We start from the raw sequence: 24,570 nt of genomic DNA on the forward strand, positions 1-24,570 counted from the left end.
ATGAAGAGAAAGGGTTTCTGCTAGCCTCCATGGTGAGGACTCGGGTCCCTTCCCAAAATATTAACTGCTGGTGAAGTGAAGACGACACACAATGAGAGGCATGCATCCAATCTCTCCCCAACAAAACTGAGTATGTAGTGTCTACTTCGACCACGAAAAAGACTGTAGAAATAGTTTTTGGCCCTACCTCTATAGGGGCGACCATCATTCCTCTTGTTTGGTCGGTTTTCCCGTGAAACTTGTCATCTCGATATCAACCTGCATAAGATCGGCCACTGTTCTCCCCAAGTTGTGCAATGTTTTCAAAGACATGACATTTGAAAATTGCGCCATTGTCAATAAAAACCTTACTTACTGGTTTTCCACAAATATGAGCATCGATATAAAGTGGTTTCAGATATGGCGTTGCTCCTTCTGGTATAGTTGGAAAGATAAATTGGCAAGTTTTGGATAATTCATAAGGAACTAAAGATGCCCATCCTTCTTTAAGCAACTGGTCATCAAAAAAATGAGCCCACATTGGTTCTTCTTCCATTGGACGGGCACTCAACATTCTTACTGTAAACACATGGGAATCAGGGTGTTGGTTCCCTTCAGAACTAGGCAGAATCCCTTGACCGAGCGAAACTTGGCGCAGCCGCAGAAAATCTTGCATTTCATTCGGTGAGAAAGTCCCGAATGTTATCCCCTCGGATTCAGGGACACCCCCCAACTCCGAATCTATATTAATCCGATGTAAAAAAGGCATCTAAAACACTATGCCTTTTCCATCGGAGACATCCAATTTTCATATTCTTCTGCCAGTTAAAGTATCCTAATACTTTGCTCGGGTACCTCCTTTATGGCATGTTTGCGTTGAGTGTTCTTATTGGCCGCCTTCACTGTAACACTGCACATCTTCTCTTAGCATTCCTAATTTTAGTACGATTCATATCTGGGAACCTGGGGTCAATGTCAATGGCCTCCGATTCTGGTTCCACCTATCATCTTTTGGCATCCAAGGCTTTTGCGTGACCTTGTGCCGCAACACCGTTCCATCTTTTAACTTCGACTTCGAACGTCCCATCTGAATGATCCCATTTTTTGGAAACTTTGGTCAAGATTTTCATTAATCCTTAAGTGTCTTTTCCTTTAGCCACCCGGACCGTAGTCATTGTTACGTTCGGAAAAGGTTGATGCTCTACCCTAAAGTAACATACTTGAATCTTCCATCTTGAATTGCCCTTTGAATTTCCATCGAAAATGAGTGCATTGGCTTGTATTATCGGAGAACAGTGTCATTTAAGTTGCCCCTTAATCTCTTCTTGGGTGGCCAGCCGCTGCTCTTTTGGGATCCGGATATGACCATCGGGCAGCAAGACATCTAAAATGTCATCAGCTTTTGACATATCGAATGTTGGTTGATCCTTAGTCAGTTTTTCCCCATGTGCGGGTTCCAACTTAGAGCAAACGTATGGTTTTCCTTTGATAATTTTGGTTGTCATCTCCTCTACTTCCCTCATGTCAACCAAGTCAGGGTTGTGAACCTCTATGCCCACACCGGTTATCTATTGAAATTTTTCTTTTCTAAAATTCTGATCATTTTTATTAAATAAAGCTTCCAACCGACCTGCTATGGATGCAAACTGTGCCAGATCCTGAATGTTGTGGGCGGTCAAAGCCTCTCTTAAACTAGTATGCATATTGCGGACCACCAAATTAGTCATTTCTCATTCATCAATGATGGTCAGGCACTTTCCTTTCATCACCCGAATACGCTCTATGAACTGAGGTGTGCTTTCTTCGCATCTCTGCCTTGTTTCTGGCAGATCGGTTAAAGAGACTGTTAGGATCGGATTAAAAAATCTGGCATGAAAAGCTGTTTCCAAACCTTCCCAGATTTGGATTTGCCCTGGTGGTAAAATGGCAAACCAGGATAATGCCGTTCTTATCAATAAGAGACTGAACAACTACAACTATGGTATGGATTATTACCGATTTTACCAAGTTGTGCCGTGAAGCAACCCACGTGCTCAATAGTGGAAAAACCATCTTCTCCCAAAAATATATAAAAATCGGAAGGTAAATAATTCCGCAGAAGGGGGTGTTCGTCAACAATTCTTTCCGGCAACGGCCTTTGATACGCTGGCCGATTTGGCATTTGAGGATTCATGCCAAAGTGCACCCTTAACACACGGGAAACTTCTTCATGATCCAACCTGTGAAGTGGCTGGTCGGGAATAGGAATGGGGTCGTGCACCTGGCCTCTTGGTCGCTCTTCCCACTGATAACCTAGTGGATAGGGCTCGGGCCTTGCCCTCAAGGGGACATTGTTAAGGTATGTGAGCGAAGACTTCCCTCTATCCAACCTACTTGGGACGGTAATGCTCGGGACCATACTCTCAATATAGAATGGTCCAGCAAAGTTTGCTTGAAGCCGAGAAAGAGACATTTCTGACGGCACGGGAATAGACTGAAACATGACCCTTAAGAAAGCTTGATCTAACATGTTCTCCATTACATTTTGTTGATCATGCAACATATTCTGTATCGTGGCTGTTTTCTGATTGTTCAGTTGTTGAACATATGTCACCCATTCAATAGGTATTTGAATCGTTCCTCCCGTAGTTGGGACCATAAGGGGCGTCATCATCATTCCAAAAGAAGTACTGGAGCTTAGTGGTTGAGAACCGGTCATTTGGCTCATGTCAATAATCCAACCGGATCGGAGTCGTATGAAACTGTTTTCGGCCGTATCGTCAGCAATTTTGCCTCAAACTTCCACTGTGATCACCAATTTTTTGTTGTATGAAACCCAATAAAAAATAAAGTAAAATCCAAAAATAGATTTTGAATTTGATAAATTGTGCTTAAGATTACAGATCTCTAAACACTAGACAAGATAATACTAATATTAAGTAACGAAAATATAATGAAGAAAAAAGTCAGAGAGTTAATTTTTTAGATTCACAAAAAAAAAAAAAAAAAAAAAAAATCATCCCCTTGCCCCATCTCTGGATTTGACTATTTACCAGTTCGCCTACACCCATTCGGACGGTTTGATTCAATTACCGGATCATAGGTTAACTGCCTGACGATTGGACCTGAACCTCAACCGCACTAAATCGAATGTTTTGAAATTTTCCAGCACGGCTTACTGGTTTTCGGGTACACTGACCGAATCATTGCGGCCCCTGACTTGTTTCCCTAAAGCCCAAAACCTAAGCCGACCGTCAGCCCACCAAATCCAAACCACTTCACCTTAAGGATACCGATTTGATTGGACATTTGGGCACCTATCTCCACTTAATGGGCCTATGAGCCAAAATCCTAATTTTCAAATTTTTGTAACTCAATAATATTTGTATTTATCAGTTTTGCATATTTTCAAAGCTAAAGGCGTAATTCCTTGATGAATTAGCAATTTGGTAGTTTATTCTGGGTACTTATTTTTTACTTGTGATCTGTAGTTGTAATTCTTTTATATTCTACATATACTAACATATGTATATACTAATGTTTGCATATTTTTAGCGTTAAACATACGTTCATTCTATGCATACATTATTTGATGGTGTGTCTTGATTTCATGTTTGGAGACTTATTTTCTTCTATAGTTGTATTTAAGTTATATTTAGATATAGGAACGTAAGTATATACTAATATTTTCAGATTTTCAATGTTAAAGATACAATCATTTGATGTATTCATGATTTGATGGTGTATCTTGATTTCATGTTTGAAAAGATTGTATTTTTCATTGTAGATTTGTGTTGAATTGTGTTGGATTAAGTTTGTGTTAAGTTGTGTTGGAGTATGTTTAATTAAGTTTGTGTTCAGTTATGTTATATTCAGTTTGATTTGAATTGTATTGGATTATATTGGATTAAGTTTGTGTAAGTTACGTCGGATTAAGTTTATTTTGGATTATATTAGATTAAATTTGTATTAAATTATGTTGGATTAAGTTTGTATTGAATTGTGTTAGAGTTTGTGTTTGATCATTTTGTGTTTTGCTTTTATTTATGAATTATAATTTTTGCTTGTTTTAATAATAATAATAATAATAATAAAGTGAGATAAATGAGCTCGAACGAGCTTAGTCAAATCTAATCGAGCCGAACATGAGCACTAGCTCAAACATTATAATTTCTTAATGTGTTAAGTCCAAGCATTGCTAACCAGCTGGAAATTTTTAAATATTAATGAATGAACATGAGTCTTGTTTGTTAAATTTAACTAATGAACAAGACACTTAAAATTTAGTTTGACTCGACTCATTAACAACTTTAGTAATGGTTAACTATTATTATTCGCTGAGTGAGTGATGAGTCTTGTTTTGCATATCCCACCTTTTGAACATCCGGTGGTTCATGAGATTTGAATAGTGTAATATGTGGTGACCATAATGAATAAAGTTTCTTTCTTTTCTTATCTTTTTCTTGTTGACATTTTGGATATATCAAAATTATAGATGTAATTCTGCTCAAATTTTTACTAATTTGTTCACATATATGTTCTAACACATCGTTTCCATAGACTTAGCTAAGTCTTCAACTTTGTATATCAATGTAGTTTACTGCTTTTTTCGAACACCCAAATTGAGCATAACAACAATATGATGCAAAACCATTTTTTTATATATATACTATAAAATCTAATACCACCTCTGTCCCGGAAGAAGAGCAATATTTATTTTTTGCACGTAGATTTTTTAATATTAGCATTATATTGATTTATAGTAAAAGAGACAAAAGTGTCTCTAGTAGATTGTGTAATATAAAAGTAACGACATTTGTATAATATATTGGAAATTGTAAGGGTATTAATTATGTTAAGTATGTAGTACAATTACTGAATTAGGAAATGATATTATTGTTTTGGGACGAATAAAAATAGAAAATTATATCATTCTTATAGGACAGAGGGAGTATATTATTCATAACTTACTTTTTCATATAAAATACTTTTTCTATCCACCTTAGAGTGTATATTTGCTTTTGATATACAAATTAAATAATAATATCTAATTGTTTAAAGAAAAATATGATGTTACAGGGGTTAATTATAAATAAATATAAAAATTAAATTATTTGTAATTGGTGATAGAGTTTACAATTATTAAAAATAAATAAATTCAGTCAAAAATAAAAATAAATAAATTTTATAGGTTGACGAAAATAGTACTCCCTCCGTCCCATAACAGAGTATCTATTTTTCTATTTTAGTCCGTCCCATAACAAAGTATCAATTTCCTTTTTTTAGTAACTGTACAGTCTATCTAACATTACAAATACCCTTACAACTTACAATATGTTACACAAATGTCATTATCTTTATATCACACATACTAATAAGGTTATTTTAGTCATTTTTACTTTATTCCTACTATATTCCAATATAATACTAATATTTCTAAAACTACGTGCAAATAGAAAATGAATATTTACTTAACAGATGGAGGGAGTAATATATTTAAATTCTATTTTCATTCGAAATATAATATAAAATATATATTTATATTCTAAAATATTAGATTCATGTTAAGTAATAATAATAATAATAATAATAATAATGGTCTTAAATATGTATTTGTAGTGTGACTTGTGGATGTGTAAATAAATATACAATGATGATAATAGAATATGTACTATGGATATATTGGAGGTGACGTGTGTAAGTGTATATATATGTATAAGTGTAAATAAAGAGAGGGGAGAGAGCGGCAGTGATGAGATATGTATTCCACTTTATGTCTTGAATTACATCCTATGAGGTATATATAGTACAAGAGTATGTGATGTTTGTGGTTAATATTATGCCACAAATCATTCATATGCAATCGGCGCATTACTACATGTACAATACCATAAAACATTCATATAATATCAATGTATTACTACATGTACAATACCATAAAACATTCATATAATATCAATGTAGTAAAACATTCATATAATATCAACGTAGTTACTACGTGTATAGCACTCCCCCTTAATACTTTATAAAAAGAATGTGTCTCATTAAAATTTTACTATGAAAAAAGTGTTTGGGAAAAAAAAAATCATAGTGAAGGAAAAAAGTACACAATTCTTTTATTGATTTGTTTTTCCTGATTTGGACTTTATTTGATGTCTTTCATCCGACGTATTCCAATTCATTACACCAATTTGTTGAATGTTCCAGTCGGTAGCACCTTCGTAAATAAATCTACAAAATTTTTAGACGATTGAATTTGTTGCACATTAATTTCACCACTTTTCTGAAGATCATGAGTAAAAAATAATTTCGGAGATCTGTGCTTTGTCCGATCACCTTCAATATATCATCCTTTAACTGAGCTATACAAGTTGCATTATCTTTGAATAATATTGTAGGAGGTAATACATCATCCGAAATCAAGCCATATTTTTTCTGAATATGGTGAGTCATAGAACTCAACCAAACGCATTTACGACTGGCTTCGTGAATTGCTAAAACATCAGCATGGTTTGAAGAAGTAGATGTTTTGTCTATTTAATAGATCTCCAAGAGATTGTGGTTCTACCACAAGTAAATAAATAGTCAGTTTGAAATTTTTCTTTGTGTGGATCAAACAGATAACCAGCATCAGCATAACCAATTAGTTCATTTCGAGGTTCACTTGAATAAAATAGACCGAGGTCATGAGTGCCTTGAAGATAAAGAAAACTATGCTTGATACCATTCCAATGACGCTTTGTGGGGGATGCGCTAAACCTTGCCAGTAAATTTACTAAGAAAGATATATCTAGTTTGGTACAATTTGCAATGTACATTAATGCGCCTATAACGCTGAGATATAGTACCTCAGTAAGTATTTCTTTATTTTCTTCTTTTGGCCTAAATGGATCTTTACTGGGGATCAAGGGATCTGACTATCATTGGTGTACTCAGAGAGTGAGATTTATCCATATAAAATTATTTTAATACAGTTTGGGTATATGTGGACCGATGGATAAATATTTCATTATTAATATGATCCACTTGTAATCCCAAACAATATTTTGTCTTTCCAAAATCTTTAATCTCAAATTCTATTTTTAGATATTCAACTGCAATTTGGATCCTTTTTGGAGTTTCAATTAAATTAAGATCAACATATATTGCAATAATGACAAAATTTGATCAATTTTTTTTATAAAGACGCATGGGAATATTGAATCATTAGTATAACCTTATTTTATTAAACATTCACTGAGACGATTATACCACATTCGCCCTGATTGTTTAAGTCCATACAATGACTTTTTCAATTTGATGGAATATGATTCCCTTAGGTTTAATTTGTATGCTTCAGATATATTGAATTTCTCATAAACTTTCATATAAATATCAGTATCCAATGAGCTATAAAGATATGCAGCAACTACGTCTAAAAGACGTATATCAAGCTTTTCTTGCACTGCTAGGCCCACAAGGTATCTAAATATTATTTCATCGACAATTGGAGAGTATGTTTCATCAAAATCTACTCCAGGTCTTTGTGAGAATCCTTGAGCTACAAGACAGACTTTCTATATCACAATTTCATTATGCTCATTTCTTTTTCGTACAAACACCCATTTGTATACAACTGGTTGTATACCATCTGGTGTTTGAACAATTGGTTCGAAGACCTCCATTTTGTTTAATGAGTCAAGCAATGATTGAATCGCATTTTCTCATTTTGGCCAATCATTTTTTTGCCGACATTCATAAATTGATTTTGGCTCTAGATTCTCATTTTCTTCCATTATACCAAGTGTTAAATTGTATGCGAATGCATTATCAATAATTTCCTATTTACATTTCCAATATTTTCTTGAAGTAACATAGTTGATTGAGTTTTCGATAATCTCATCATGTTCTTCAAGATCATGCTCTTCTTGAGAAATTATTTTAGGATGGACTTTCCCATTATATTGGGGTTTATCAATGTCAATACTGATATTTTCATGATTATCATCATTTATTCATCTTTTCTTTCAAGGATGTTTGTCTTTGGAACCGAGTGGTCTGCCACGCTTTAAGCGTCTCGTTGATTCAATAGCACTAGCAATTTGTCCATCATGGACAATTATTTTAGCCGGAGAGTTAGCATTTTGGATATATGATCGAGTGACTTTACTCGAGTCATTGAATGCATCCGGTAATTGATTTGTAATATTTTTCAAATGTATAATACGTTGAACTTCTAGTTCACACTGCTTTGTATGAGGATTACCAAAATTCAATGGGATTTTCCAATTAATGTCCCTTTTCGGTTCATTTCTATCTCGCCCTAATGTCGGAAAATATGATTCGTCAAAATGACAACCTGAAAATCTTGCAGTAAATAAATCATCCGTCATATGTTTAAGATATTTTAGAATTGACGGTAATTCATATCCGACATAAATGTCCAATCTACGTTGAGGATCCATTTTTGTAAGTTTATGGGGTAAAATAGGAACATAAAAAGCACACCTTAAAATACGTAGATGAGATATATTTGGTTCATGACCAAATACTAATTGCATCGGGTAATAACTATTTAGCTTGTCGACCTTGTTCTTATGAGTGTTCCTGCATGTAAGATTGTATGCCCCTAAGCTAGAACGGGCAACATAGACCTTATCAATAATGGTCTAGATATCAATTGCAATTTTTTAATAAGTGATTCTGTCAGGCCATTTTGTGTATGAACATGAGCAACTGGGTCCTCTACATTAATTCCAATCGACATGAAATAATAGTCAAATGCATTCGATGAATATTCACCAGAATTATCCAAACATATAGTCTTAATTGGATCATCGGGGAATTGTGCCTCTAATTTAATAATTTGGGCAAACAATCTCGTAAATTTCATATTGCGAGTAGATAATAAACAAACATGAGACCATTTGGTAGATGTATCAATAAGTTCCATAAAATATTTAAATGGTCCATACGGTGGGTCTATTGGTCCACATATATCCCGTGTATTCTTTCCAAAAATATAGGTGATTCAATACCTACTTTAGCTGGCGATTGTCTGGTTATCAATTTTCCCTCAGTGCAAGCAACACAGGTTAACTCATTTGAGTTTAACACTTCTTTGACCTTTTAATGAATAGTCATGCGAATTCTCAATTATTCGCCTCATCATTATACTTCCAGGATGCCCAAGGCAATCATGTCATATTTGAAAATCAGTAGTCTTTTGATATATTGTAAGGTGTGTTTCAAAAACACCTGATCTGGCATAATATAAGCTAGTAGAGAGTGAAGGTAATCTTTTAATGATGCATTTCTTTTTATCAATGATATTGTTGATCAACAAAAATTCACCATCGGTATCACTCATAGTCTCAATGTGATAACCATTTTTTCGAATGTCATGAAAACTCAATAAATTTCTTCGAGCTTTAGTGGTCAACAATGCATACTGTATCACGATTTTCGTCTCTGCGGGGAGAAATATAATGGTTTCTCCAGAGCCTTCAATTAATTTTTCACTGTCACTTATTGTATTGACATTCATATTTTCCTTTTTTTAAATAGGAGAAATATTTTTCGTGTTTCAATATAGTCTGTGTTGTTGCACTGTCGATGAAGTATATATGTGCATCATTTTGATTGACAATCATTTAACCTTCAAAATATAAAGTAGTATAATGTAAATTGACATAATATGACTGTCACTAGGGGTTTTCTGAATCTACGACAAAATCTGTTATATCAAGATGCGTTGTGTCGTAATCCAGAAGATCATCATCGGGGTCATCATCATTATCAACATGATTAGTCTCGACCTCCTTCCCTTTTTTTCTGCAGTGAGGTTTGATAAAGATCAGCTAAGTGTTTGGCTGTTCTGCAGGTATTGGTCCACTGGTCTTCAATGCCACACTGATTACAAATGTTGATTGGCCTCTTTTCCTGTTTAGCCTTTTCGGTTATATCCCCATACTGGAGTTTACTCTACTTTTTGTTAATGTCAAAATTGCGGCGATTGTATGGAGTATATCGACCGCGTTGACTCTCACGACCGCGACCACGTCCATAGCCTCGTTCAAAAAATGTCACATTCGCTTCAGGGAATGAACTGAAACTAGTAGGCTGAGACTGATGATTTTTCATCAGTAATTCATTATTTTACTCAGCTAATAAAAGACATGCAATGAGTTGCGAGTAATTTTGAAAAATTTTCTCACGATACTGCTGTTGGAGCACGACATTAGAAGCATGAAAGGTAGATAGAGTCTTTTCCAATTTATCATTCTCAATAACATTTTCTCCGCAAATTTTTAACTGAGATGTAATATGATAAATAGCAAAGTTGTACTCTATAATAGTTTTAAAATCTTGCAATCGCAAGTTAAGCCAATCATGTCGGGCGTTTGGAAGAGTAATATATTTTAAGTGCCCAAATCTCTCCCTCAATTCATTCCAAAAATCAAGTGGACTTTTCACTGTCAAATATTCGGACTGTAAAGGAATGTCCAATCTTGGCTTGTAGTCATATTTTCATTAGCAATGTATGAACAAGACCCATAGAAACCAAATGCATTTATATATTCAGGGACCAAGTTAGAAAATTATTGCCAGTGAGAGACAAAGATTTAAAAGAAGATTTTAAAAGATTTTCCATAGTATAGATAGTCTAAAAATAAAACTCTCAAAAATAAAAAATGCAAGAGTCTTTGTACTGATAACGTGTTATGTAATAATAATAATGATATAATAATAGTATTGATATTAAATATGTATTTTTGTGTGACGTGTGAATATGTATATAAATATGCAATGATGATAATAGAATATATATACGGATATGTTGGAGGTGACATGTTTAAGTGTATATATATATGTATAAGTGTAAACAAAGAGAGGAGAGAGAGCACAAGGATTGCAGTAGTGATGAGAGCAACTGCAATGATCCGCCCAGCAAAAAGCATCTATCTGATTAAAAAAGCTGATGTGTCAAAGTAAATCATAAATTTGGAGGTTCGGTATTGTTTATTACACGCAATGGTTCATTAGGGTTAGGATTCACCAAGAGAGGAGAAGAATAAAAGACTGTGAGAAAAATGAAAGATAAGGGAGAGAAAGAGAGGTGAAAAATATGAGAGAGAAAGGAGTGCATCGATGCATACATCTCCTGCACCAAGTTATCTTCAAGGACGGAGAAATTTTGAACCTAAAAAAATAAGCCACTACAAGATTAAATTTTCAAAAAATAAAAATTTTCAATCGAGTAAGCTAGGGACGCTCTCTAAACATGGGTCACTGTAATTGCTCAAGATATCCTGATGTTTTGAATTACATCATTTATAGTATAAGAGTGTGTGATGTTTGTGGTTAATATTATGCCATAAATCATTCATATGCCATCGAGACATTACTACGTGTAGATTCCCATAAAGCATTCATATAATATCAACATAGTTACTTCCTGTATAACAATTGGAAGTATATTGTATTTTAAGAAATTCAAAAATGTAAAAAAAAAAAAAAAAAAAAAAAAAAAGGAGGGGGCTATGAAAAATCGAAATAGAGTATAATTTAATAAATTGGGCCCAATAGGACTCCCAATCAGCCCAAATATGAAACGGTCAAAGATGACAAGTGTGAACAGTACGGTAGTACATCTTAGGATCAAACAAATCAGAGCCGTCGGATCCGCCGTCCATTAATTTCAACGACAGTAAAGTAAAACCGAAATGATTGCATAACGGTGACATAATGATGAGGAACCACTCAAAAATCCATCATCACTCACCCCATTTCCATTTCAATCTCAATCCCAATCTCCAATTCCAAATTAATTCAATCAAATCAAATTAAAAAGCTAAAGCTAAAGCTAAAGCTAAAGCAAAAGCAGCAGAATGAGGTTGACGATGGAAAAACAAAAATTGCATTTTGATTGATCCATTCAAATTTCAATAACCACTACAAGATTTTGCAAACAAACCTGTCTGTGTTAGTGACTGCAACAAGCAATAAAGCAAACCCTAAATCCCCTCAAGCAAGCAAGCATGAAGAAAGGGGAACGGCCCTCCCCCGAATATTCCGCCCCACCTAAATTATATAAATAAATACTATTAAATTCAGCAAGAAACGCTCACCCCCCTTCGATTTTCCTCTCGCCTCCACGCCATCGGATCAAGAATCGACGGATCGAGGGCCGAAGTCTGACGAATTAAAGTGAAAGGAAATCTTGTCGGAGCGTGTAATGATTAGCCTTTGAAGCTTTGACTGCAAAGCGGAATTATAAAATAAGAAAAAAGAAAAAAGAAAAATAAATACAGTCACTGCTCGAAGCAAAGAGAAGTTTTTTTATTTTCTTGTTTTTCTTTTTCCTTATTGTTTTTGTGCTTTGGGTTTTCTTCAATCTCTTTTTCCTCAATCCACATTCTTCCTCTTTCTATTGTTTTCCGTTAGAAGGAGAAAGCAAGGGAGGGAGATTTGGGGGAGCTGAGAGAACGTGGGAGACTTCTCCGATTTCGAAGCTGAAATTGATTTCGATTTCATTTCATTTCCAATCGGTGGAATTTTGAGTGGAATATGAATATGATGCGCCGGCTGAAGAGCATTGCTTCTGGACGGTCCTCCATTTCAGATCCTGTAAATTTTCTTTCAGATTCTGCACTCACTTTTGATCTCTTCTTTACTTCTTTATGTTATTTCTGCTGATCTGGTTGGGGCGAGCTGAGGATAACTTCTGGGGAGGGTTTCTTGTTTGAATCTTGAGGGTTTAAATTTGTCCTTCCGAAGATGTCTTTAATTGCTGTGTAAATTCCTGTGTTTCTTGTCGATCTGTTTAGCCCTTTTTGTTGTTTTCTTATAAGCTCAAGATTTATCGACAAACTGTGCATCTGCATTTCTGTTGAGGTGAATTTATCAGTGGCTGCAATTGGCATGTTAGCTTAACTTAGATTCTCTGATGCTGCTGCATTTTGTTCTGTAAGATGCTATGATATGAATTCACAATGATCTTGATTGGTAATGGTATGAATCTTTGACATTGTTTGATTCATCGATCTTGATTGGTAATGGTATGTATAGTCTAGGAATCTCTGGCATTGTTTGATTCGATTCAATTCAATTCAATTCGATTTATTCGTCGTAATAGGGCGGGGATTTGGGCATTAAAAGGGTGAAAATGGATCAAGAAATGGACCAGAGCTGTGAGCTCGACATAAGAGGGCCGGAGGGACATATGGAAATGGATGTTGAGGCCAGCACGTCGGATGCAAATGAGCTTCCTAGAGAAATGCACGAGATGAAGATTCGCGAGGATAAAAATGCTGACCATGATGACGGCGCCGCGAAGGTTTTCGCTTGAATTTCTTCGTCGTAGAGGGAAATGCTTTACATCTTGTACTTAAAGTTTGTTTTAATGTCTTTTGCAGGATATGGAACCGACTGTTTTTAGCGGTGGCGGGACTGAAACTGGTCAGATAATCGTAACTTCAATTGGCGGCCGGGATGGACAGCCGAAGCAGGTTTTGAAGCATAACATTTGAATCTTCCTTTACAATGAGACACAGTGTAGTGTTAATTTTGTTCATTATATTTGTTGTTTAGACAATGTCTTACATGGCCGAGCGCGTCGTGGGAACCGGTTCTTTTGGAGTTGTATACCAGGTATCGTTTACGGAAGAATGTGTGCTTTTCTCGGAATATGCATTAGGCGTGAAATTTGCTCGGGTTTTCCGCAGGCGAAATGGTTAGAAACAGGGGAATCGGTTGCCATAAAGAAAGTGCTGCAGGATCGTAGATACAAGAACCGAGAGCTACAAATAATGCGGTTGCTTAGCCATCCGAATGTTGTTAATCTGAAGCATTATTTCTATTCGACTACCGAGAAGAACGAAGTGTATCTTAATCTTGTTCTGGAATACGTTCCGGAAACTGTTTATCGAGCTTCTAGGCACTACAGCCGAGCAAATCAATACATGCCTATCTTATATGTGCAGCTTTATACGTATCAGGTTCGTTGCATATCCTCGCATTCTTTCTTTTTGATTATCTGTTACATTGCCGATATGTTTTTGTTTATCATGACAATACAGATATGCCGTGCTGTGAATTATATGCATCGTGTTCTTGGGGTTTGCCATCGTGACATTAAGCCGCAAAACTTATTGGTAATGTTAAACGTTTAAACTAAATATTTTTCGGGGTTGAACTTCTAAACGATCGGAAGATATTACCCTCTTGCAGGTTAACCCTCACACGAATCAGCTTAAGCTTTGTGATTTGGGAAGCGCCAAAATGTTGGTACGTTACATTCGATATTGCACCCCTAAAGTTTTGGATTGCGTCTGGTAGCATGTCGATCATTTCAGTTTCGGGTTTCTGCAGGTGCCTGGAGAACCGAATATCTCATACATTTGCTCTCGGTATTACAGGGCTCCAGAATTGATTTTTGGGGCTACAGAATACACGGCTGCCATTGATATGTGGTCAGTCGGTTGTGTCATGGCTGAGCTTCTTCTTGGCTATGTATGTCGTGATGAATTGTGTGAATTTTAATAAATGCGTCGTGAGCTCAGAACGATGTCTAATACCTTAGTTCCTGCAGCCGTTGTTCGCTGGCGAAAGCAGTGTCGATCAGCTGGTTGAAATAATTAAGGTTATATTATATTCAATGCTTCTGCAGCCCCTTTGTATAAAGTATTTCTACATGCTGTTCTAAGTTGCCGTCGCAATTTTCATTCGGAAACAGGTTTTAGGGACGCCGACTAGAGAGGAAATCAAGTGCATGAATCCGAATTACAACGAATACAAATTTCCTCAGATAAAAGCCCATCCATGGCACAAGGTATTATATCGCAAAAAATCGCATTACATGTGTAACGTTAAGGTCCGAAATCATCGAATGGAAAGAAATGAGCTCAAAGGAAATTTCTTTACAGGTATTTCATAAGAGGGTTCCGGCTGAGGCTGTAGATCTTGTGTCGAGGTTGCTCCAGTATTCGCCTACTTTACGGTTTACAGCAGTAAGTGATGCTTCCTCAAACGACAACCCGGCAATTAACTTGCCGATGAACTGCTCTGAATTCTTGATTTATCGTTTCTTCAGTTGGAGGCTTGCGTGCACCCCTTTTTCGATGACTTAAGAGATCCCCATGCATCCTTGCCCAACGGACGACCATTGCCTCCCCTGTTCGACTTTTCAGCGGAAGGTAAGCTCATGTCGCCTGCCATTTCTCACTCCTCGTCTTACGGTTTAAGATCATCCTATCACGCCCGCTATTTATTCTACAGAACTTGCAAGTGCGCCGTCTGAACTGCTGAAACGACTCATTCCTGATCACTGCAAGAAGTGAAATTCCGTATCTGTTCGAGGACACTCGAGCCTATTCAAAGCACATTACCTAAAAAGGTTAGCATAAAAAGCGAATGAATGACAAGCAACATGTTAGCTTAAATTACCGGAGACAATATTACCGGAAATGTTGGATCCAATGACGGACGCCAACACCGGGAACTAGTTTTCTTGTACATGGTTCTGCCATTAGAGCTTAGCTGCTTATAAACTGGAGACTGTTAGATCATGTAGGCACTTCTATTGCACGTTCTTCGGCATTATGTTTTCTCAGTGATATTGAAGTTCCCACGAACCTCCCGGGGCACTGTTGTCTGATCTCGATTACAATTCGAACTTAATCATTTTTGTTACCAGTAATCTCCACAGGAGCAGTTCCCTTCCTTGAAATGGTGAAAGCAGTTACAGTCCCTTAGAACAATGTGCCTCTGATAAACCTGTGATATAAATTTCATCGCAGCGTGGCAATCGCCGCACACCCGTAAGTTCTTGTATATCCGAATGGGCGCAGCTTTCGGCAGTTTGAGCAGCCCGAAGGCGACGGCGAGCTTCTCGCTGTGGTAGGCGAGGTCTTGCTCCTTCCCCTCTTCGTTGATGTCGCGAAGCGCCAAGTCTGTCGCAGGTATGTACCCGGCGCCCTTGATCGATGCCATGATCTCGTCAATTTTTAAGTATATGCCTCCTGCGTCTGGATGGGACTTATCTCCGGACATAAATGTGTGCATTTTGCCATTCGATTCGACCCAACTGCTTCCCGGCTCCTTCCGGACGCCTCTCGATTTCATCAGCAACCTTACCGAAGCTGCTTCGTCCCATTTCCTGTTGGCGGAGAAGATGTTCGAAAGCATAACATACGGAACCGAGTTTTCAGGCTCCAATTCGAGTATAGCTTCCGCAGCTCTCTTCGCCAAGCTGATGTTCCCGTGCATCCGGCAAGCGGAAAGCAGCGCTTTCCATACAGTCGCGTCGGGTTTGAAATCCATCTCCTTAAACAGATGCTCTGTTTCTTTCATCCTCCCGGCCCTGCCGAAAAGATCGATCATACATGCATAATGGTGGGGGCCTGGTGTTATCCCGTAATCTTGCGCCATAGAGTCGAAGTAGTAGCGCCCGCGCTCTGTGAGACCAGCGTGGCTGCAGGCGAACAGCAATCCGATGAATGTTATGAAGTCGGGTCTCACACCCGATGCTATCATCTCGTCGTAGCATCGAAGAGAGGTCAGCCCCTCGCCGTTTTGGGCGTAGCCAACGATCAAAGCAGTCCACGATATTACGTTCCGTGTTTCCATAGACTCGAACACTTTCTTCGCATTGTCCAACCAGCCACAACGCGCGTACAAAGACATGAGCGAGTTACTGACCGATAAGGCCTTGGCGAACCCGGATTGAATACAGTTCGCGTGAACTTGCTGCCCTAAGTCTAACAAAGCCAGTTCTGCGCAGGAACTTAGAATGCTTGAGGAGACGACGCCGTCAGGATAAGTCCCGTTCACTCTCATTTTACAAAACAGCGTAAGAGCTTCTTCGTGGAAGCCACCGTGAGCGCAGCCGGTGATTAATGATGTCCATGAGATCACATCCTTTTCGCCTCCAAGGTCGAATGATTTAAACGCGCAATAGAAGTTACCAGCTTTCGCGTACATATCAATGAGGGCATTGTTCACCAGCATATATCTCTCGAATCCGGATTTAATAACAAGGGAATGGATATTCTTACCTGCATCCTCGTCGTTCAACAAAGTTAGCGAGTTCAGCACAGACGGGAAGGTGAATTCATCGAGCTCCATATCTTTCGCGTGCATTGTTCTGAACACGGACAGAGCTTTATCCGGAAAGCCCTGTCGAACACATCCGACAAGCATGGCATTCCAAGAGATCACGTCATCAAACTCCATTGATTCGATTACTTTCCAAGCACTGCTCAAATCCCCACATTTTGCGTACATATCAACCAATGCGCTCCGAACAAAAACATTCGCGGAGAAACCACCATGAACAATGCAAGTATGCGTCTGCATTCCTACAACGAGATCAGAAACAGCTGCGCTGGCTGACAACACGGCTGGAAATGTGTACTGGTTCGCCTCAATCCCTTCGGCCCTCATCTCTCCAAAGCACTGAATCGCTCTTACAGAATCACCGTTTAGGGAGTATCCCTTGATCAATGCAGTCCAAGTGACATGATTCCTCCCACCAGACATGCTCCCGAACAGACATTCTGCTTCCACAATGCGCATACACTTTGCATACACATCAATTAAACCTGTAACGATGAAAACATCCATGTCGAAGGAAGCCTTCACGGCGTAGCCGTGAATCTGCTCACCTATTGAGAGCAGAGACTTTATAGAACAGAGCCTAAGCAAACTCCCCAAAGTGAACTGGCTCGGCTTGTGCCCCTCCAGCAGCATTTCGTAAAACAATCGAAGACTCTTATTTTCGGAGCCGATTTTGCAAAAACCCGACAAAAGGGATGACCATGTAATTGCAGTCCTCTTTGGAGCCTCATCAAACAGCTTCTTGGCTTCAATAATATTCCCTGAATTCGCATGCCCAGCTATCATTGTATTCCAAGTAAACTCATCCCGTTCAGACATTTCATCGAACACCTTTCTGGCATCCTCAAATCTGGACATTTTAATCAGGTCGTTCAAATGTTTATTCGCATTGATCAGTAAATCCCTCCGTTCGGTTTTTGTCCTCAGTTTTCTACACCCACGAAGAGAAACAAATCGGTGCATAACCTCAAGTCTTCCGGAGGTTTCTAGATATGGCGGTACTCTACAAAACCAGACAAATAGGAAACTGGAAAAAGACATTAGCTGCGAAAAATTGAAACAAATTTAAATCTAGAAATTGGATTACACCTCTTAATCGCTGTCAATGGCAATGTCTTCGGTTGCAACTGATGACGAGCCCCAAAGTGTTCGTTGTTATTTGGGAGTTGAGATCCCGGGATCCTGCATTTTGTGTTGGGGTAAAGTTTGTTTAATTTATACTCCCACTATATTTTGTCCGTTTCACTATAAGAATTTAAGAGATATATTAGTAAATAATTTAAAATATATTAGTGAAAATAATTATGGTATAATAAAAATAATTATAAATTAAGAATAAAATAAGCGATTAGTATAATTAAAATTTAAAAAAATTATAAATTAAATTTTTTAAAATAAAATTAAAATATATAATTTTTTTTCAAAAAATGAAAGTGATAAAATAAGTTGGACGGATGGAAATGAAAAGGTGGACATGGGAAGGGGGACGGAGGGAGTAATAAGGTTAGACACGGTTCAAATATTTGTAATTTCGTAGGTAATTGATAATCGAATCGAACCGAATGAATACTCGAAGTCGCGAATCATATTCGAATTAAAAAATTTTGTTAACTGAAAATATATGTGTTGAGCGAGGAAAACCAATGTGTAGAGTTTTCGAGCGTGGGCTTGTAAATTGGGCCATGGTTTGGTGTATGATTCGATGGGCTTGTCAATTGTATTAAGGTTTTTAAATGGGTTTGGTGTAGATCCAACGATCAAGACATTACTAAAAAATGGGCTTCTTCGAGAGGACCTTCGATTAGGTGATCGGTTGACACGGAGGTCGGACAAGGGAAGGTCGGGCAAAGAAAAAGAGACATGAGGTGTTTAGGTAGGTTGGTGTGGAGGTCGGACAAAGAGAAATCGGGCGAAGGAAGATAAAGCGGTAATGTTTAGGCTAGTCGATACGGAGGTTGGACAGGAGGAAGTCGGGCGAAGGAAGACGAGGTGGTGGATGTTCAGGTCGGTCGGTTAAATGGGGCGGTTGAGTAACAGTTTTAGAGCGGTTGGGAGAAGTTACAACCGATGAGCGGATGTGGAGGCACGACCTGATAACGATATTGGGGCGGTTGACATGAGTTTTTAAATAGGCCTTTTCACGACCTGGAAAAGGCATCTTCAATCGACATCAAAATCAGTGAAATTGCTTTTGGGAATCATTTTTACTTTTCTAGTATTTAGTTTTTTTTCTTTTAAATTTTTTTGTATCGTACAATATCTAGGGATTCTTAATCTCAGATATTTTTTTAATCAAATTCGAAAATAATTTCTCTTTTTTCGGATTTTACTTTTAAATTGTTGAAAATCAGCATCAACAATTTGGCGACCACAGTGAGAGAAATACAAGATTGTTGATCCTACGTCAGGAGAAAATTACATACGACTGAGATCCGGCCGAATCATCGGAAGGATCCATATGGCAGGCTCACAGCCCAAGTCTCTTCGACACCGGCGGGAGAAACAATTTCACCACCCGCCATGACGCATGTAGGGGAAGCACCCCAAGCACCTGCCAATTGGGTGTCTTATGTTCAATATTTGAACAATCAGCTAACTTTGGCTATGCAAAACATATTGCGTGAGCAACAAAACCTCATGCAGAATATGTTAGATCAAGCTCTATCAAGGGTTACTATTCAACCCACCCCATCACCCTCAGGGATGTCACCATCCAGACTACAAACAAATTTTGCAGGGCCTTCATATGTAGACAACACCCTTCCAAGTGCCGCTACTAGGGTCGATAGAGGAAAGACCTCTCTGGCATACCCAAATAATGTTCCACTAGGTATCAGGGCTGAGCCGACCTTCCCCAGAGAAGAGAGAACGGGATGACAGGCTCACAATCCTATTCCTGTTTTCGACCCCATTCCACCCAGGATGGATCCGGAAGACATTGCTCAAGTTCTGTGGTTGCATTACGGAATGAATCCTCAAACGGTGAACAGGCCGGCTTATCATAGGCCATTTCAAAAAAGAATCATCAATGAGTATCCGCTCCCGAGGAATTATAGACCACCTGATTTCCATTCCTTCTCGGGAGAAGACAGAGCATCAACCATTGAGCATGTGGGACGTTTTACGGCTCAACTAGGGGAAGTGGGCAACAATCCGTTTCACAAATTGCAGTTGTTCGGGTTGTCTCTTAAAAGAACAACTTTTTCCTGATTTGCCAATCTTCCGTCAAGGCAGTTGCAAACTTGGGAGGGTTTGGAAGCGGCTTTTCATGCAAGGTTTTTTAATCCTCTTCCGACAGTCTCACTTACCGACCTTCTGGAGATTAGGCAGATGCCAGAGGAAACCGCCTACCAGTTCATAGAGCGGATATGACTAATGAAAGGACGTTGCCCAACAGTCATTGAGGAAAGCAAAATGACCAACTTGGTGGTCAGGAATATGCATACGCGACTGCGAGAGGCTTTGACAGCCCACGATGTTCGAGATTTGGCCAGTTTAGCATCTAAAGCAGGGAGTCTAAAGTCCCTCTTTAGAGAGAAGGACCACAACTTCCGGCGGAACAAGGTCCAGCAGATGGCCAGTGTTGATACAGAGATGTATGCACCGAAAGATGAACAAGGGAAAGGTGCTGAAGAAATGGCGGCTGAGATTGTAAATGGCAAGCCTTATGTATGCTCCAAACTGAACCCCTCCCAGGGGCAAAAGAGCGGGAGCAACCGACGTTTTATGCATCCAAAGCAGATGAGATCTTCGATATTCTGCTAGTGGATGGGCAAATTCGCATGCCAAAGGGACGGGCAAATGGATTGGCTGAAGCAGCAAATAAAATCGTCATCGGCATCATTCGGAAAATGGTGGAGGGAAATCCTAGGAAATGGCATACATTATTGCCTCAGGCATTGTGGGCTCATCGAAATAGTAGGAATACTTCTACTGGATTTTCTCCCTACCAGCTCACGTTCGGGCAAGATGTTGTACTTCCTGCGGAATTTGTTGTATCTTCACCCAGATTAATTAGTACAATGGTGAATAATGATGAAGCGTATGTACAAAGAATGTGGCGACGATTGGATGAGGTGGACACCGATTGATTGAATGCTCTGGATCGAGTGGTTAAGCAAAATGAAATCAGAGCTAAGTATTATGGGAAAAAAGTATCTCCTAAAGTATTTGCAGAAGGAGATTTGGTGTGGAAAACAATCCTACCTACATATAAGAAAGTTGATCAGTTAGGCAAATGGTCTCCTAATTGGGAGGGGCCTTTCATCATTCACAAAGCAATAGGAAACAGAGCTTTTATTATTGTAAATCAGGAAGGGAAGTTGGTACATAAGAATATTAACGCCAAGAATCTGAAAAGGTATTTTCTGTCTTTTCAGAACACTGTCGTTAATTTTATTACAAGAAATCTAAGGACCCTTTAAGGGTTCGAACCCACAAGAAGGGGTTTTATTCATCATCCGAAAGGGTGACACAAACATGATCATCTTCTAGTTCAGAAACCTCATCCCAATTCGTGGAAATCATTTCAGGTTCCTCGTCCAAGAGATCTTTTAGGTCGGGATGATAACGATCCCATTGATCTTGCATCTCTTGAAGGTCTTGTTTAGAGCGAACTTTCATATCTTGTAAAGAATGAGTTTCCCGTTCAGTAAGTACACGCAGTCTGGAGAGTGTTGATCTTTGCTGACAGAAAATGTTGTTCCAGCTAAGGTCAGGAAGAACGGCCATGACATGATGGTTTATCATATCCATATATGATCAAGGTCAGATATGCGAGTAAGAATGTTAGTCAGGGGTTCGTAGCTGATGGATACACGTTCCATTAGGTGAATCGTACGATGTATGATTTTCCTACCTCCACCAGAGAACTTAAATTTAAAGTCAAGTTGTTTGAGCACCTGTATCAGGTCCTCAGCATGTTGGCCTATGGGGTGTTTGCCCACAAGGAATGGTTGCAAGGAACCCTCCCAATTATTGGCAGGAACACGAATGCGAGGAGAAACCATTTGGGTGTAAGTGCAAGTTTAGGGGTGTTGGTGATGTTTGTAGTGGAGAAGTATGGATTATATATATACATGTTGTGGTGTTCAAATTGTTGACTTAGTTAAGGTGCAAAAATCACGGATCTATGTTCTGAAGAATAGATTATAAGACTAAGTCTCAAGACTATATACAAAGTTATGGAGAAATGAGGGCCCGAAAGGCAGCTCGGAGGTCAGCCCATTTCAGCTCCGACCGGGTTGCCCGACGACGCTGATAGGCCTCCTAGTGTCCTCTTACGAGTCTCATCCGTATACTTGTTTGTAGTTGATCGTAAAGACTCGTCTGTGTTTGGCGATGTTCCTCCACCAGGCGACCTCTTTCTTGGATGCTGCCATCCAGGGACTCCAACTGTTGTTCAAGGCGCCTGAGTTCTTCCGTCTTCTGGGAGATCTTAGCCGCCAGCGTTTGTTACGATTGTTGGAGTTTATCCAGCGTAGCCTTGTCGTGATCAAGTTCTTCATTGACCTTTTTCAGGGATGCTTCGAGGCTAGCCGGATCAACGATCGGTTGAGATGACGTGGCCTCGGACGATAGAGGTCGGATGAGAGGCAGTTCGGCTTGGAGTTCCGTAATCCTTTCCATCATTCAATCGAGAATGGGAGTAGCTCCCGACTCCATTGGATGCTGCACCAACAAGTCTATCACGACCTGAACCAAAGCCTCAAGGTCAGCTGGACTCAGATCGGCGAAAGACAAGTTAGCACAGCGTGCTATGATTGGTCGGGCGGGAGTCGGGAGAGTTACTCAGGCCAATACGTTCATCTCTTGGGCAGCCTGGAATGAAAAATTTTAGAGCATGGAGGAACGAACATAAATGAACTTATCAAAAGATCAGATATAAGGTTGACGTCTACCTGGTTGAATACGGTTGTTGCCTCGGAAGGAGCCATGATCCGAAATGCCAAGGGAAGACTGCGGCGAGTCATTGGGCCGGTGGCCGATTCGTCTGCTGGTTACAGATGATCGGCGATCGGTTCCAAACCCTGAAAGGAAAATTTCAGTTAAGATAAAAACAAAGGAATCAGAGGGTAAAGGTGAAGGAATACTAACCACATCCCTTGGGTTTTGGTTGACTAAAGTTTCACCCGACCTCGAAGAAGAAATCTCCTCAACCTCATGAGGTGGTGGGTTCGGTTGGACTGGTCAGGGAGCTGCAAAAGGTCTCTCGCCCACAAGCTGGGCGGTTGGCTGCAAAGGCAGCACAGCGCCTTGGTCGGGCAGTGCCGCGACTTGGTCGGGTTGCACCGCGACTTGGTTGAGCGGTGCAGCAATTTGGTCGGGCACCGCAGCGACCGCTTCAGGTTCCTAGTTGAGTAATGATGAACGAGTTAGAGACTTATATGAAAGAATCATGTGGAAGTATGGAAAAGAATTTTGTAGTTACCTGTGATGGTTGAGGAGCAAGTGAAGGAAAAATTGGAGGAGAAGTTTGCCTCTCTGCCGGTTCCTCAGGCCGGCGGATCATCGGCAGTTCCCCCTCTGCAACAATGGGGGTCCGTTGAGGAGCAACTGACGAAAGACTTGGGTTGACCTATAGATAGGGAAATTGAAATTACTGGTGAAGTTGAATAAGTATTTTCTCAAAGGTATTAGGAGCTAATTTACCTCAACCAGCAGAGGGGTTGGTGGTGTAGTGGTCGGTCGCCCGGTTGTCGGAGGGTCTTCCGGCGGACCGACCGGTTGAGTGGTCGGTTGTTCAATGGGTATGTTGGCTGGAGCAGCAGTCGGCTGAACAGCAGTCGGGGCTGCGGTTGACTAAGGAGAAGCTGGAGTAGTAGTCGGTTGAGTTGCGGTCGGCTGGGTTGAGGTCGGCTGAGGAGCGGTTGGAGCAATGGTCGGTGGCAGCAAAGGGGTCTCTGAAATAAGAAATGATAAAGTGAAAAAAGAGCATACATTGAAAAAGACAAACTTGAAGGGATAAGGACTTACCGAATTGCTCTCTCAAGTATTTTTGCAACCCACTTGTGTCAACTGGTAGAGACAGTAGGTACTCCTCGACTGCCTGTCTATCGACGGGAACCGGCTTTTTCCTTCTAGGAGCAGAGGCTGGTCGGGGAGAACCTAGCGCCAATGCTGGGGGCGGGATGAGTTTTCCAACCTACTGGTCAGTTAGGGGAGCAATGAGAGACCAAGTGGCTGACCACCAGGTCGGGAAAGCCTCAGCCGCCAAAGGTTTGAGGCGGAAAGGTAAGTAAGAATGGGAGGTAATGTAGTCGGTAAGTTGGGAAAGATAGGGTGGTATAAGCTTAGGGATCACCAGCCCTTCCAGGCTTTGGGGTATAAGATGAGGTCAGGCAAGTGGTCCCGGCAGGCCCTGACAGCAACCGAATTGTCGGGCCAGAAATTGGGGTTGATAGTTAAAGGTATAAAAAGATCGGTAGTTTTTCTTGTCCGACCTCTTACTGGAAAATAGAGATCGGGGTTTCAAAGCAGAATCCCACGAGAAGGGATAGGTCGGATGGGGAAGAG

The 24,570-nt window shown here is 39.5% G+C and overlaps 2 protein-coding genes across 2 annotated transcripts; one reads left to right on the forward strand and one right to left on the reverse strand.

The window, feature by feature from the left end:
* The first annotated feature begins 11,808 nt into the window (after positions 1-11,808).
* LOC127261711 (shaggy-related protein kinase theta-like) lies at positions 11,809-15,572 on the forward strand. The gene is made up of 13 exons (XM_051290031.1): positions 11,809-12,567; positions 13,076-13,276; positions 13,356-13,448; positions 13,531-13,590; positions 13,665-13,937; positions 14,019-14,093; positions 14,170-14,226; positions 14,311-14,451; positions 14,531-14,581; positions 14,675-14,770; positions 14,865-14,948; positions 15,032-15,134; positions 15,217-15,572. The coding sequence occupies exons 1-13, from the start codon at positions 12,508-12,510 to the stop codon at positions 15,276-15,278; spliced, it is 1,356 nt and encodes a 451-aa protein (XP_051145988.1). The 5' UTR covers positions 11,809-12,507; the 3' UTR covers positions 15,279-15,572.
* A 55-nt stretch (positions 15,573-15,627) lies between these two features.
* On the reverse strand, positions 15,628-18,227 carry LOC127261709 (pentatricopeptide repeat-containing protein At4g21065). Its single transcript, XM_051290015.1, has 2 exons — positions 18,145-18,227; positions 15,628-18,082 (listed from the first exon to the last, which is right to left on the reverse strand). The coding sequence occupies exon 2, from the start codon at positions 18,016-18,018 to the stop codon at positions 15,628-15,630; it is 2,391 nt and encodes a 796-aa protein (XP_051145972.1). The 5' UTR covers positions 18,019-18,082; positions 18,145-18,227.
* Between the last annotated feature and the right edge of the window lie 6,343 nt (positions 18,228-24,570).

The sequence above is a fragment of the Andrographis paniculata genome, unplaced genomic scaffold, assembly GCF_009805555.1.
Source record: "Andrographis paniculata isolate CXL003 unplaced genomic scaffold, ASM980555v1 Contig15END, whole genome shotgun sequence".
Taxonomy (NCBI): domain Eukaryota; kingdom Viridiplantae; phylum Streptophyta; class Magnoliopsida; order Lamiales; family Acanthaceae; genus Andrographis; species Andrographis paniculata.